Source organism: Arvicola amphibius, chromosome 1, assembly GCF_903992535.2.
Source record: "Arvicola amphibius chromosome 1, mArvAmp1.2, whole genome shotgun sequence".
NCBI lineage: Eukaryota > Metazoa > Chordata > Mammalia > Rodentia > Cricetidae > Arvicola > Arvicola amphibius.
The window spans coordinates 181,557,339-181,573,691 of NC_052047.1; the positions used below are offsets into that span (position 1 = coordinate 181,557,339).

Sequence of the window (16,353 nt, forward strand, 5' to 3'; positions counted from 1 at the left end):
TGCTCTTGCAGAAGACTGTAGTTTAGTTCTCAGCCCCAATATGGTGGCTCACAGCCATCTGTAACTCCAGTTCCAAGAAATCTAAGACCCCTTTTCTCATCTCCCCAGGCACCAGGCATACACATGGTACACATATATACACAAAGATGAAAACACTCATAATATAAATAGATAAAGTTTTAAAAATTTAAAAGGAGGGCTGGAGAGGTGGCTCAGCAGTTAAGAGCACTGGCTGAATTCCCAGCACCCACGTGGCAGCTCACACCTGTCTGTAACCCCAGTTCCAGGGGACCTGACACCCTCACACAGACATAGGTGCAGGCAAAACACCAATGCACATTTAAATAAATATTTTTAGGGATCTAAAAGGGCCAGGACTTCCCAGGATCCTAAATCAACTTCAGCAAAGGTAACTGGACAGGAGAGTGGTTCCCTTCCCACCTTGCTGCTTTTCCCACAGTGCTCAGTCACCTTCCTGGAGGCGTGGTACTTGGCACCTGCTGAGGGAACTTGTCAACACTAGAGTGTAGACCTGTTCTTCCTGGCTAGGAGCCAAGTGCCACCTGTGCCCTGGCCCAGCAGCCCCCATCTCACCTTCTTCATCACAGGATGGGCCTGCTTTCCACAGGCCTCAAAGAAGACAGCCAACAGCTGCAGCACGGAGCTCCAGGCCGCATGGAACTTGTATGTCAGGCCCTCTTCCACCGCCCTGTCAAGAAGCAGCAGTCAGTGCCACGATCACATCATCCCAGGAAACAACAGGTACTGGTACTGTGACTCACAGATCCCAGCTAGTCTCTACAGGGGAGGGGCCCATCTAATGCTCAGAAAGTATCCATGCTGAGTTTAGTTAATATTCCTACTGCCTCATGAGGTAGACAGTGATAAGCACCATCTTCAGATGAGGAAACAGAGGCTCAAAGCTATGAAAACCCGCCAGTCACTGCACTGGGCTCCTCGGCCTGTGTACTGCTGCTGTCCTATGCTTCCTCTACCTGATCTGAGGAGGGAGGACGGCTGGGAACAGGTGGCCTGGGCAGAGAGGAAAGTCTTCAGACCCTTTCTGTGTAACCCTGGCTGGTCCCATCTCCCCCACAATATCTGAGCCTCTGGGGACCCTAGGTAGAAAGGGGCCAACAAGGGCAGTATCTGGCTAGGGCCACTCCTTGAGAGTTCCTGAAACATCATGCCATATGCACAGGAACTGGCTTCTGTCCTTCTAAACTAGACACCAGAGTACCAAACCAAGAGAGAGAGAACAAACAGACCCAGGAGAGACATCCAAGACCCCAGGCCCTTTCCAGGGACTTGTGGCCATGTCTGTGAATGGCTCCTCATAGGTGTGTGGTCAGCCTTTCTCGAACTCAACGACCTCCCTTTCCCAGCTCTTAAGAGGGGGTTAGTACCAATGTTCTAGCACAAGGGTCAGCAGTTTCTGCTCATGGAATGCCTAGCTACATGCCTGTGCTGCTCTCCCACTCATGAGGATCCAGAGGACCTTGCTCCCTGGGGCTTGAGAGCAACAGAGCTGGATTCAAACCCAGCTACAGGTCCAGAAGCTCTGGGGCAGGGATCCACGAGCCACACTCTTACATCCCACAGTACGGCACCTCTCCTATTCTGAGTGCCACAACACACCCCAAACGGCAGGAGCTGCTCAGGCAGAGTTTGGCATTTACCACAATCCTACAGAGTACCTGGTTAGTCTGGGTACACTGCCCAAAGGGGTGAATGGAACACAGGTCATACAGCACTTCCAGTAACAGGGACACCACATTCTCACCTAAACATCTTAGCGATGTACTGGGGAGGACCCGAGGCCAAAGAGGTCACAGAGCCAATGTCTGCAATGTGAGGAGCCACACACTCCTTCAGGATCTCCTGCAAAGAGAGGCCCAGGCTGTCTAGTCCAAGGCAACAACCCCAATTCCATTCATCCTCCCAAACAACTGCTTTTTGAAGCTCCTGGAGCCTGTCTCCCACTGGGAGAAGCTCCCCCAAGGACCAAGCTGAGCATCCAGGATGGCCTAAGAGCTAGGGCAGCAGGCAGAACCTCTTATGTGCTCTGCTTCCCCAACCAAGGCTGGGCTGAGGACACTGTGGTACCTTAAGAGTCTGGGTAGCAGCTGCCACCACTTGTGAATGAGGGGACAGGAGACAGGTCACTGCCATTCCGAAAAAACGAGCAAGATGGCCCAGCCCCAGGTCTCGCTGCATCCTGTCAAGACAAAAGGTTTCTTTGGAACCTGGCTCCAAGCCTCAGAGACCTGAGCCCCAACAGCTCGGTGAAAACATCCACTGACTGTTCTCCCGGCTGGTCATTCCAAAGGGCACTGTCCTTGAAGTAACCATACGTGAGTGGAAAGTCCAAACGGCCTTTAACCACCACACAGAATGAGAGCTGCCTTTAGTATGACCTTCTGGCCTGGCCCTCACACTTTCCAGAGTCAAATCAAAATACTAATATTACTATCACTTGCACACCATTACACACCAACTACTGACAAAGCAGACCTTTCACTCCAACCTTGCAGCAATTACTAAGTCTATCCCCATTATGTAGATAAGGAAACTGACACAGAAGCTGGCCAAGGACATACAATGGAGCATGAGAAGGGATTCACACACCCAGGCCATCTGATCCCAAAGCATAAAAATAAAAATCATCAAGATAGCTCAGCGGTAAGGGTGCTCCCCAAGCCCAGCAGCCAAGCCTGGGGAGTCCTATGAGTCACCTTCTCATTTCCACACACACATGCACTCTCATGTACACAATATAAGTAACAATTAAATGTTAAGTAAAAAAACAACCAAGCACCACTGGGCTGTGGAGAGGCTCAGCAGGCCACTTGCGCCAGAGCATGAGGACCTACGCTTGAACCCCTGAACTCTCCTGAAGCTGGGCCCAGCCCTGATCCCAGCACTCCTACACCAAGCCAGGAGGTGGAGGCAGGAGCATCCCTGGCAACTTGAGGCCAGTCAGCCTGGCCTATGCCATAAAGAACAACAAAGAGGCCATGTCTCAAACAAGGAGGAAGGTGAGGACTGACCTGAGTTTTCCTTCTGACCTCCACAAGTGCAATGTGGCATGTATGTACCTGAACTAAACACCTACGAAGTCATATACATCATACATACACATACATGCAAAAAATTAAAGACCACACCAGAACTAGGCTGTGGTGATATTTTGTGTATGATCTAACAAAAAGCTTGCCTGAGACGCCGAGTACAGAGCTAGCCACACTAGCTAGACATAGAGGCCAGACGGTGATGGCATACGTTAATCCCAGAACTCTATTAGTTCAAGGCCATCCTGGGCTACACAAGATTGAATCTCTCTCTGAAAGAGAAATAGAACTTAACACAAAGGTGATCCCAGCACTTGGAATCACAGGCCTTTAATCTCAGCACTAGGGAGGTGGAGAGAGGAGTGGTATGGCTAGGTGGAGAGAGGAACATAAGGCAGGAGGAGACAGGAGCTCAGGAAGTCAGTCTGAGGATGCAGTCTGAGGACAGGATCGGCCCTCTGGTCTGACCACTGATAGGAGTAAGAACTCTCTAGTGGCTGGCTGCTCTGCTTCTCTGACCTTCAGTATTACCCCTATATCTGACTCTGAGTTTATTATTAATACCAATTAGAATTTGTGCTACACTAGACACGATGGCTCACCATTGCAATCTCAGAAATTATGACGCTAAAGCAGGAAGACCAAGATTTCAAGGTCAGGCCAGGCATGTTGGCACATGTTTAATCCCAGCACGCAGGAGGCAAAGGCTCACAGATTTTTTTTTTTGTTTTTTTTTGTTTTTCGAGACAGGGTTTCTCTGCAGCTTTTTCAGAGCCTGTCCTGGAACTAGCTCTTGTAGACCAGGCTGGCCTCGAACTCACAGAGATCCACCTGCCTCTGCCTCCCGAGTGCTGGGATTAAAGGCGTGCGCCACCACCACCCGGCTAGGCTCACAGATTATTTGTGAGTTCAAAGCAGCCTAACATATATAGGCAGTTAGAGCAATATGAGACCCCATCTTCAAAAAAACAAACAAATAAACCCAACAACTGAACAAAACAAAGAACCCAGCTGTGAGATGGCCCAGTGGTAATGGTGCTTGCTGCCAAGTCTGATGACCTGAGCGCCATCCTTAGAACTCACTCCCAAAAGTACCTTTCCACGAGAGAGAGAGAGAGAGAGAGAGAGAGAGAGAGAGAGAGAGAGAGAGAGAGAGAGAGAGAGAGAATGATGCCGGGTGGTGGCGGCACAACTTTAATCCCAGCTCTTGGGAGGCAGAGGCAGATGGATCTCTGTGAGTCTGAGGCCAGCCTGGACCACAGACAGAGTTCCAGGACAGGCTCCAAAGCTACAGAGAAACCCTATCTCAATAACCCCCTCAAAAGAACGATATCTCCTTCACCAAAATGGACAGAGTAAGCAGAGAATCAGGCTCAAACTTGGCTCCAGCCCAAAAGGCACTGTCCTCAGTGTGCCTTGCTGTTCAGTGAGGAAGGAGCTGGACTAACAGGACGGCCTTGCTGCCCTACCTTTGCTTTTTCTAACACGAGCTGATGATCCTCACCCACGGAACACAGACCTTGGAGCTGAATGGCCTCTCCAGCTTCCGGCTCATGTCCCTCCCATCTGTACACACAGCAGACAGCCTAATGGGAGCCCCTAGGGTTGACTTCCAGCACATTCCTACCTGACCAGGTTGATGTGGGCTTTCTCCATAACCTTTAGCCAGGCCAGCAAGGGCTGTAAATCATTCTCACTGGGGACGTAGTCATACAAGGCCTAGAGGGGAGACAGGAGTCAGCAGGGGAGTCTCAGCAGTAGTCCCAACGATGATGACCTTTCCTATATCCTTGGTGAAAGCACTGTAAGAACCGGTCAGAACTCCCTGCCACCTGGCTTCCAGGCCTAATCTTCTAGAAACACAAGGCTCTAGGAATGGGAGAGAGGCGCTCACACCTCCTGAAGTCACCTGAAGCCAGAGCCCTTCTCTGAGGACATGCACTTCAGTGTACATTTTGCCAACAATTTGGAGAAAATTTATGTAGCAGGCTTTCTTGGATCACTAGCCCCCAGATCATGATAGAGACTTATTATTAATCATGACTCATTATTAATTAAGTAAATGATTAATGATTAATAATTTGACCTTAGCTTAGGCTGGTTTCTAGCTAGCTCTTTTAACTTAAATTAGCCCTTTTCTATTAACCTATGTGCTGCCACGAGGCTCATTTACCTCATCTGTGTACTGTCCATCCTGCTTTCCTGCTTCCTCCATGTCTGGCTAGCTGGCCCCCCACTTTTCTCTGCCCTCCCAGCCCCGTCTACCCCTTCTCTGCCTAGCTATTGGCTGGTCAGCTTATTATTAGACTGATCAGGTGCCTTGGGCAGGCAAAGTGAAACAGTTACACATCTTTATATAGTTAAACACATGACAACACATCGTTACATAGTTAAACAATTGTTCTGCAACACAAACAAATTCAACACCTCTTTACAAAGTTAAACAAATATTCTATTCCACAATAGATTTATGTCTGCCTCCAAAAGTCCACCCACATGTATCTGCAGTTAAAAGCCTCCCTCACGCTGAAATCATTTATGTTACCCTGATCAGGCAAGAGTCAGTGCCCATCTTCCATGCCACTGGTACCAACTGCTCAGCTTCAAGCTTGACCATTCTCCACAGGGACAGCTTAGCCCATGCTACCCCACTGTTGAAGCAAGGCAGCAGAGCTGGCCCTTCCAGCAGAGCCTTCCAAAGAGTTACCCTCCAGTCTACCCACACCCAAATCAGCCTCACCGTGATGATCTGAGCGTTGAGCTCTGCAGACAAGGTGTTGGTGCTGGGCTTGGCATGGAAGAGGCTATGGAAGGCCTGCATGGCACAGGCTGTCACGAGCTGCAGGAGACACACAGACTTAGAGGAAGCACAACTTTCACATCTGCCCTAGAGCCCCACCATATGAGCTATGAGCTGAAATGAGCCCATAGGTCTCCTAGACTCCCAGATATCCTGAGGACTGCACTCTAGTAAGACATGGCAACCTGGAAACCAATAATAAAAAAAAAAAAAAAAAAAAACTTCAAATGATTTAAGGACAGCAATGGCTTAGAGCCCTTGTACAGTGTGCATAAAGGCCCATTCTGACACCATGGATGATGTGCTGTCCTTGGCTTATGGCAGAAGCAGGGTCAAGGCAGTGAGAGCCTCAGGGATTAACAGTAGGGATTACAGACATACGCCACAACTGGACCCAGGGACTGGTTTTGTTGTTTCTTTTTGTTTGTTTTTGCTTGCTCAATGAATTCCCTACATGGCCCTATTTTTTCCAGTGTCCTGAGCTTACCACATGGTTCAAGGTCATGACCCGCAGCAGAGTCTCACTGCAGCTCTTCACCAGGGCCTCCGGGAAGCAGGGCAGCATGTCCTTCAGCAGTGTGAGCATGTGCAGTGTGGTGGTGGCCTCCCGGGAACCTGGAAGACAAAGGGGAGTTTTAGTCCTGATTCTCCTGTTCTGCCCACACTTCCCCTCCACCTACCCGGCCTGACCACCTCACCTCCAGACTTCTCAATCTCCTGGATGCAGAACTTGGCAGTGGAGACAGCAGCAGGATGGTGGGCAGGGGCCTTTTCACCAAACATGAAGTCACTGCCCTTGAGAACTGAGCACACTCCATGCTGAGCAGCCTTACGGATCTGAAGGGAAAGCGAATGAAGGTCAGATCAGCATTTTGGATGCTTAGTGCAACTCCCCTAGCAGCCTAATGGGACACCTCTATATATGATACCCACTGCTAAGTCAAGATCACAGCACCGTAGAGTCCTAAGCCTGCTGACGGGTCAAATGGCCGAGGCAGCCCAGACACTCAATCTCTGGGCAGTAGGGTTCTCATATTCTGGCCGGGATATAGTCATTTAATTTCCCAGCAATGACAGTACCACTAAACCAGGCACTGCTTGGGTGTTAGCATCATGGTGAGAGTAGACAGCAAGCACTTGCCTGAGGCAAAGAATAAGCAAATATAGAGCAAAAGATACCTGCAGGGACTGGAGAGATGGTTCAGAGGTTAAAAGCACTGCTTGTTCTTGCAGAGGACAAGTATCTAGTATCTAGGACCCACATGGAGATTTACAAACCTAACTCCAGTTCCTGGGCATCTGGTGTTCTTGTTTAGCCTTCATAGGCACCAGACATACATGCACTACACATACAAATACACAGACAAAACACTCCTACACCTCTACGTGTGATGGTGTACATCTTTAATCTCATCACTAAGAAGCAAAGGCAGGCAATTCACTGAGTTTTGAGGTAGCCAGGGCTATGTAATGAGACTCTTTCTCAAAAAACAAATAAAAAAAACTAACAACAAACATACTCATCCACAAATAAAAATAAGTACTGATGACATGAACACACAAGGAGGGAGGCGGGAGACTCCAGGTTACGAGTGCTTCAAAAGGGGTGAAAAGCATTCTATGTTCCTAGCCCTAAACTTTTGAGGAAGCAGCATAGATCCACTTGCTGAAGGCCTGTGATAGAGCAGACTGTACCAGGCCTGAGACTCCACACAACCCTGCAGCAAGACCCGAAGTATCTCTTAGTGAGGCCCAGGCTTACAGACAGTAAGGGATTTGCCCAAGGCGACACTGCAAGATGAATTAAGAACCCAGCTCAGCTGGGCAGCGCTGGCTCAGGCCCTTAATCCCAGCACTCAGGAGGTAAAGAAAGGCAGATCTTCATGATTCTGAGCCCAGCCTGGTCTACATAGTTCCCGGACAGCCAGGGGACACAGAGAAATCATGTCTTAAAAAACAAAAATAAAAACAAGATGAGAGAGAGAGAGAGAAAAAGAGAGGGCGTGAGAGAGGGAGGAATGAGAATGGGAAGAAGAAAGAAAGGATCCAGCTCAGAGCTGGGACTGGTGGTGCAGACTTTCTAAGTCCAGCTGCTGGGGAGCTGGGGGAAGAGAGTAAAAGCTCAGCCTAAACTACAGATGAGTTCAGAGCCAATGGGGAGCTTAGTAAGAGCCTCTCTCAGAACAAAAAAGCAAAAATGGGCTAGGGATGTAGGTCAGCGGCAGAGCGCTTGTCTAGAAGGTTCAATCCTCGATATTACAACAAAGAAAAGGCGGAGGGCAACTCCAAGTTAGGTCCCCCATCAAGACTGCCATCTCCCTGCCAAGGGAGAAAGGAGGACTGAAGAAGCTGCAGAGAGACTCGGAAGCACTGGACGGTGACTCCTGCTGGAGAAGGGGTGCCCCTCATTCTCTGGATTTCAGTGGACAAGGCCTCAGAAACAGGGAGCAGAATCTCAGGCGTTGGGCTGGGAATAGTGACGCAAGCCTTTAATCCCAGGCAGGACCTCTGAGTTCAAAGCCAGCCTGGTCTATATAGCAAATTCCCGGATATCCAAGTTATTAAGTGAGACCTTGTCTCAATAACAACAACATTCAGCACCTCAGGACTTAGGGTTGGGGAGATGGCCTAGCAGGTAAGAGTGTGCAAACATGAGGACCCGAGTTCATCTGTGGCCTCTGTAAACATCTGCAAACAGGTCTCCCTCTCTCTTCCCCTCTCCCACCCCCCCCCCACGAAATAAATTTAAAAAAGAAAAATAGAAGTCAGGCATAGGTTACAGCACGCACTTGTAAACCCTGGCACTACATGGGATGCAGACAAGAGGACCACTGGGGCTTACTGGTCTCCAGTCTTGTTCTAGCCTTAATGAGAGACTCAGGGAATAAAGGGTTAAGGCTGAGAATGGTAAGGGTAGGACATTCTATATGTGTGAGTGTGTGAATCTACAAACATGTGCATATACCACTCACGTGCATATACAACAAACCAAAAACAAACCAGGACTCTAAAGTCACCTTCCCAACCTGGCTCAGACAGGCTAACTCACTGGGGCAGCCTATCAGTCTCACCTTGGGCTTGGCATGCACGGTGAAGCTCAGCAGCCCATGATACACCTGAAGGGTTACAGGGTAGCCCCAGGCCTCCAGGTCTTGTTTCCGAAGGAGGATGGCCAGGCAGGAGAGAACCTTAAAGAAAAATGTCAGAAAGTCTCTCAGTTTTACCAGCCTCAGGGAAAAGAATTCAGGGACTCACCAATCCTGGGACGGCTCCAAAAGCTCTGTCTGAGGATCCATGGAGTGCCTAAACCACCCCCGAGGAAGGAGGGGCCCACACTCTGACCGCATCCACGGGACTCAGGAATCAGCAGACTGACCCATCTGAGTGCGGAGCTGGAGCCACTGCTCGCCTGGGCCGCCATGATGTCCATGAAGGCTTTGGAGGTATCGGAGAACTTCTTAACAAGCACGGGACTGGGCACACTGCAGGGAGAACAGAAAGTCAATCCAAAGAGGTCAAAGAATAGTAACTGAGACAGGCCCTGGTGTCAAGGGCAGAGCGCTGCTGGCCGGGCTATTCAGTGAGTCCCCATCACATAGGGGTTCACCTTTCTGCCACTCAGAGTAGGGTGCTTTCCATGTCTGAGCTCTGGGCCTCTGCCTTTCCCACCAGCCAGCCTGTACTGTCTAAGAAGGGATCACATGGTCACATAACCCATACAAGCCCCTCTCTTTCACTGGGAAGCCTGGTGGCAATGACTCCCAGAAATCGATATTCATTCCAGGATGTGATGCCCAAGTCACTGCCAGGCCTGATGCAGAAGGCCTGTGGACAGTCAAGTATCTTCTTTTGATTTTTTTCCCGGAATTTTTATTTGTTTGGTTATGTTATATTTTACTTTTAACTATGTGTGCATGTGTATCTATGTGTGGGGACGTACACAGAAGCGCAAGTGCCTGTGGAGGCTGAGTCACTGAGTCATAGGAGCTAAGCAGTCATGAGTTCCCCATGTGGGCACTGGGAATTAACTCTGACCCTCCGCAGTACACACTCCTAACTGCTGAGATATTGCAGCCCCTTTGTTTACTTTTTGAGACAAGGTCTCATGTAGCTCAGTCCGGCTTCAAATTTACTGTGTAGTCAAGTGTAACTCTGTGGCCTTTACTACTCGCTATGACACTATGGAACCGTGAGCTAAAATAAACATTTTATCCTCCGAGTGGCTTTGTCAGGATATCTTACCACAGCAGCGAGAGGGAAACTAGAACACACATTCTGAAGCACTCACAAGGATCTGATTCCATAGCATAGGTATATTCTCACTGCTGGACATCGCCAGAATATTTTAATTTTTAAAATACGCTTAATTGTATTTACTGTGTATACTCGTGTCCCTGTGTGTGTGTGTGTGAATGTACACACGCGTGCTGGTGCCTGTGGAGGCAGAAGAGGGCACTGAAATCTTCAGAGTTTGAGTTATAGGCATTTGTGAGCTGTCTGGACAGGTTACTGGGATCTGAACCCTGGTATTCATGACTGGGCAGCAAGTGCTCCTAGTCTCTCCAGCCCAAACACTCTCATCTTAAAAAACAAATACCTGGGGCTGGAAAGACATTCTCCCCTCCCCACACACACTGAAAAACTAAGTATCCTGTCCAAGTCCAAGCTGGACTCACCGCTTTAAGACAAGGTTCAGTAAGTAAGCAACAGCAGCCAGTGACTCTGGGGACTCCACGGCTTCCATTGTTGTCATCTGAGGGCCAGAATGGGAGGGCGTGAACAGATAAAATAACACACCACGCACACAGGAAGTATGGGTGGCAGGACGGACCCATGTGCTGTGCTGAGAGCTGTGACTAAGATCCATTCATGGTGTGAGGTTTGACTTTGAGCTCTGCCACTGTGTAAGTTTGGCCTAATAACTTTTTTTTACTTTATTTATTCTTTGAGACAGTGTATCTCTACATAGCCCTGGCTGGCCTTGAACTCAGAGATCCTCTGCCTCCCAAGTGCTCTAGTAACCTTTTATGACTCAGTTTTTTCTTATAGAATAGGGGTAAGAATATTTCATCTTGGGAGGTGGTAATGCACACACTCAGGAAGCGGGGTAGGCAGATCTCTGAAGTCTGGGTTCGAGGCCAGCCTGATCTACAGAGCTAGTTCCATGACAGCCAGGGCTACACAAAGAAACCCTAAAAAAAAAAAGGAAGGAAGACTGCATCATCTTATGCAGCTGGGTTACCTAAATCACCCTTTACCATGTGCAAAGCCCTGAGTACAGTTCCTAGTTCTGCAAAAGAAAACCACCACAGTGGAGCTGATGCTGTACATATCATCCACCACAGTGGAGCTGATGCTGTACATATCATCCCAGCACTCAGGAGGCTAGGGTGGGGGGAGACTGACATGAGCTCCACACCAGCCTGAGTCACAGTGAAAACCCATTGTAAACATAACTGCCCCAAACTGTCCCCAAACTATCCTGTGACTTCTGTAAAACTCTATGGTACACTCATGAGAATAAAAATAGTAAATGGGCTAGGTGGTGATGGCGTATGCATTTAATCCCAGTACTTGGGAGGCAGAGGCAGGCGGATCTCTGGTGTGAGTTCGAGGCCAGCCTGGTCTACAAGAGCTAGTACCAGGACAGGCTCCAAAGCCACAGAGAAATCCTGTCTCAAAAAAAAAAAAAAAAAAAATAGTAAATGGTATTTTAGTATCATTCTGGAAATAAGCTTGTCCTGTTTGCCCCTAAAATGGTCATAGGTGCCCGTAGATCACACCGTGGAAGTAATTTTTCGAAAGACCTCCCAGCTCTAATGTAACTTCATAAAGCAGTGGACTTTTGTCTCACAGGCCTGAAACAGTAAATCCCACCAACCAGACCAATTCCCAGAGAACAGAAGCACTTTTACCAATGGGAAGCTGCCCCGCCCCATAGCAGCTGTTTTCTCTTGCTAGCCTAGACCGATGTGTTGCTCTGAACACCCACCCCCACCTCACACTTACTCACCAGAGCAGCAAAGTACTCAGTCTCCGTCTCCTTGCCTCCCTGGGATCGAATGACCTCGGTGACAGCAGCCAGGACAGCGCAGATCTGCAGGGGAGGACGAATCCACAGTGTATCTTAAACCCAGCCCTGGCCTGGACAGCAGGATCAGCATCCAGAGCTGAGCACACAGCACAGGACCGAGCCCACAGGAGGCCCGGGAACACGACTGCTCCAGCGCCACCCCAAGGACACCATTTCTTTACAATTTTTTCCTTGTTTTCTTTCCTGGGATTTTCAAAACAAAGTTTCTCTGTGAAGCCTGGGCTATTCTGGACCTTGAACTTACACAGATCTATTTCTGCCTCTTGAATGCTGGATTACAACTGCCCAGTCCAAGGATATTATTATTGTTATTTTTGTTTGGTTTTTCAAGACAGGGTTTCTCAGTAACTTTGGATCCAGTCCTGGAACTCACACTGTAGACCAGGTTGGCCTCAAACTCAGATCCACCTGCCTTTGCCTCCTGGATGCTAGGATTAAAGGCGTGTGCCACTTGCAGCATTTTTTTTTTTTTTTACTTTCTAGTTATTCTGTGTCTTGATCCCATTCATTTCCCTGTACTTTTGCATCTGCCCTCTGCCCCTGTAATACCACCCTAATAAAAGAAAATTTTTTTAAAAAAAAAGGAAAAAAATTTTAAATATCATCATGGAAGCTGCAGTGTGACACCGTAAATCATGTAGTAAACACCTGTATTTATATATCTTTCCTGAGATAGGGTTTAGCTACGTAGCCCTGGCTGGCTACAAAACTACCAATTCTCCTGCCTCAGTCTTCTAAGTGCTGAGATTACAGGCATGTATCACCATTCCCAGAAAATGACAGATTTAAATGTTATTATGACTACTGAAAAAAAATAAAAACAACAATGGTGGCGAAAGAATAATTAGATACAATAACTTAGAAATACAAAGTTGGAGAGCAATGGATATAAAATATAGTAAACACCAGTAAAAAAACTACACAAACAGTTGAACAAAACCAGGCATGGTGGTGCACACCTGTAATCCCAGTACTCACAAGACTGAGGCGAGAGGACCACAGTGAGTTTGAGGTCAACCTGTGCTAGACTAAAAGACAACTCAGGCTGTCAGGCTCGGTGGCATACACCTTTAATCCCAGCACCTGAGAAACAGCCATATGGATCTCTTTGTTAGTTCAAGCGTAACCTGGTCTACAGAGCAAAGCACAGGCCAGTCAGGAGTACAGAGCAGTCCATAGTAAACAAAGCCCCTGACTGGGGCTGGACATCTAGATGGCTCAGTGTTAAGAATTCTTACTGTTTTTGCACAGCACCAGAGTTTGGTTCCTAACACCCACATTGGGAAGCTCATAACCGCCTCTACCTCCAGCTCCAGGGGATATGATCTCCATGGGTACTAACGTGCACACACGCATACATGTGCATGCACACACATACTCTCTCTCTCTCTCTCTCACACACACACACACACACACACACACACAAAATAAACAGAATGTAAAAAAATAACAAAAAATTGACAGTTGAAATGCTAACGTTTTATATATACTGGTCATATACATTAATTTCACCTATTTCTTTTTACTTTTTAAATGTAGCTCCTAGAAAATTCAAGATTATACATGTGATTCACTTTACATCACCACTGGGCAGTGCTAGTCTAGACATACACAATGACCCACTAACATCAGCCACTAGAAGGAATCAAATCAGGAGACTAATTGTAACATTTTATTCTATTTATATTACTTTGTATCATTTAACATTTTGATATTCCTCATTTAAAACCAAAAACTACAGACATATTATTGACTGTGAAATGTAAATTAAGTAAGATATTTCTTGTTAAACACAACATATTCTAGCCATGGTTATTCACCAGGAATTTGAACACTGGAGTCCCTGGAAATATATGTAAAAATCCCTGGGTACAGGATAGCTGAGGAGACAAATGCTGGAATACTCCTTACCCTCAAGGATTTTACTCAGCAGAGATGGTCTTTAAAAAGTAGCCTCTGGCCTGGCATGGTGGCACATTCCTTTAGTCCCAGCCCTCAGGAGGCAGAATCTCTGTGAGTTCGAGGCCAGCCTGGTCTTTAAATTGAGTTACAGAACAGCCAGGGCTACCCAGAAAAACTCTGTCTCAAAAAAGCCAACAAAAACAAACAAACAAACAAACAAAGTGGACCTGGGGCATTCCTGGCAGGTCAGTCAGAAAAGGCACTTGCCTCTAAGCGTGACAACCTGAATTTGATCCCTGAGCCCCACATGATGGAAGGAGACAAAGGACACCCAAAAGCTGTCTTCTGACCTCCATGCACACCCCATAGCACACACATACCACAAGTTCGCAATAAAAATATATATAATCTGGCTGCAAGGTGGTGGCACATGATTTTAATTCCAGCACTCGGAAGGCAGAGGCAGGCAGATCTCTGTGATTTCAAGGCTGACCTGCTCTACAGAGCCGAGCTTCAGGACAGGCTCCAAAGCTACACAGAGAAACCCTGTCTTGAAAAACAATACAAACAAACAACAACAACAAAGTTTATATACATATATAATTTGCCAAACAGCCACATACACCTTTAGCCTCAGCACTTGAGAAGCAAAGGTAGGTTGATCTCTATGAATCTGAGGCCAGTTTGGTCTGCACAGGGAAACCTTGTCTCAAAAAATAAAAATTTAAAATTATGTATGTACATTTACCACACACATATTTTTAAAGTGGACTCTGCCCAAGGAGGGTACTGTGTAAAGGGCACAAATGCTAAGAGAGATGACACATCATCCAGAAACACCAGATGCTGTCACCAGCGCTGGAAGAAAGTCAGTCCTGAATATGCCCCTCCTACTGTCCTTCAGCCTCTAGAGCCAATCTCCTACCTCTTTGTGGGCAGCTGAGTTGGACTCCCAGAAGCGCTGCACTTTGCTGAAGGTGACGTTCGTACAGTCGGACAGGCCACTCAGAAATGTGCCCGAGGACTTCTCACTGAAAGGCACCTCCAGGTCTTGGTCCATGGCCGTCTCAGGGGCTTGGCTTTTGCCCAGGCTCAGGGTCCCCGACTGCAACTCATTATGCAACTTCACGGCATCCACCGTCAGGTCGCTCTTCCCTGAGAACCGGAGTTACAGGGTAACGGCCCCACTTTCCCTCAACCTTCCTTTTGGCTGAAGTAACAGAATCCCCAAGAAACAAACCAGAAGGGTTTAGACCCTCAAGCCCAACAGATGGATTCTGAGCCCAGCCTGCCTGCACACGACTCTTATATTGTGTATGCTTGCAACTTTTAAAGGCAAGAGAAAAGAACCCCCCGATCTATTTCTGCTTCCTTGTATTAAAGATTAAAGGCACAACATCCAGAGGCAGAGTCGTATACTGTACGGGGCCACCCGAAGGCTGAAGCTGTGGCTCAGTATTTGTTTGCTTAGCGTGCACAAGGCCCTGGGTTCGGGTCCTAACACCCCCTCCACACACACAAAACTCTAAAGAGCCACCAAGGGTAATGATGGCCATGTATCCCAACCCTGACGCCGCGGTAACCTAGACAAGTCATTTCCCTTCTAGGGTCAGTTCCCGCATCTGTCAAACTCGAGGGGCCAGCCTTCGAAGTGAGCTCGAGGGTTGACATTCTAACCATTACCCCCCAAGACGCCATCCGCGGAACCCCGCGGACCCCCGCGGACTCAACCCGCGGCCGGGCTACCTGACGGGCGGCTGAAGAAGCGGCTGCGAGCGGCCTGGCGGTGGCGGCAGGTGGCGGGGTTGCTGTCGCTGCTGTGGCCTTTCTTCCAGCGCTTCAGCTTGCCAGAGACACCGGAGGGCAATTTCCCCGTGCGACCCATGGCGACCAAACTGTGGCCCGGACTTGCTCCGAGGATCCCCCGTCTAACCACGCAGGAGATACCAGAACCCACGTGTGTCCTCAGCCGGCTTCACCGCCTCTTCCTCTGACGTCACTTCCAGACTCTATGCCGTTACTATGGCAAAACGAATCAACATCCGGTTTGAGGATTCCTCTTTGCGCTGAGATTTTTATCCTAAAAAAGGAGTTCTGATATTCTACATGCTGTGGGCTCCTACTGCACCGCCGGGGCTCTTGACCATAGAGAAAGCCTTATAAAACAGGAATTTCTTTGGAATTAAAAAAGAAAAAGAAAAAGAAAACATACTGTCAAAATATATTACTCTAAAAAAAAAAATCCGCTCTTAAAGCTGAGCATGCTGCCGGCACGCCTGTTTTCCCATCAAACTGGAGGGCTGGAGAGATGGCTCAGTGGTTAAGAGCATTGCCTGCTCTTCTCAAGGTCATGAGTTCAATTCCTGGCAACCACATGGTGGCACACAACCATCTGTAATGAGGTCTGCTGCCCTCTTCTGGTCTGCAGACACACCGAGACAGAATATTGTATACTAAATAAATAAATAAATAAATAAATAAATAAA

General features: G+C 48.0%; 1 protein-coding gene across 1 annotated transcript in view; it reads right to left on the reverse strand.

Moving 5' to 3' along the window:
• The window catches only part of Rrp12 (ribosomal RNA processing 12 homolog), a 35,995-nt gene extending 20,158 nt beyond the window's left edge, over positions 1-15,837 (reverse strand). Inside the window, exons 1-13 of the mRNA XM_038348597.1 lie at positions 15,614-15,837; positions 14,793-15,022; positions 11,885-11,968; positions 10,548-10,624; positions 9,248-9,353; positions 8,943-9,059; positions 6,570-6,708; positions 6,359-6,486; positions 5,812-5,910; positions 4,699-4,790; positions 2,107-2,218; positions 1,784-1,881; positions 595-709 (exon numbers count right to left, since the gene is read on the reverse strand). Of these exons, the coding sequence (XP_038204525.1) occupies positions 595-709; positions 1,784-1,881; positions 2,107-2,218; positions 4,699-4,790; positions 5,812-5,910; positions 6,359-6,486; positions 6,570-6,708; positions 8,943-9,059; positions 9,248-9,353; positions 10,548-10,624; positions 11,885-11,968; positions 14,793-15,022; positions 15,614-15,752 (1,536 nt within the window). The 5' untranslated portion in view covers positions 15,753-15,837. The remainder of the gene's footprint in view (positions 1-594; positions 710-1,783; positions 1,882-2,106; positions 2,219-4,698; positions 4,791-5,811; positions 5,911-6,358; positions 6,487-6,569; positions 6,709-8,942; positions 9,060-9,247; positions 9,354-10,547; positions 10,625-11,884; positions 11,969-14,792; positions 15,023-15,613) is intronic.
• Between the last annotated feature and the right edge of the window lie 516 nt (positions 15,838-16,353).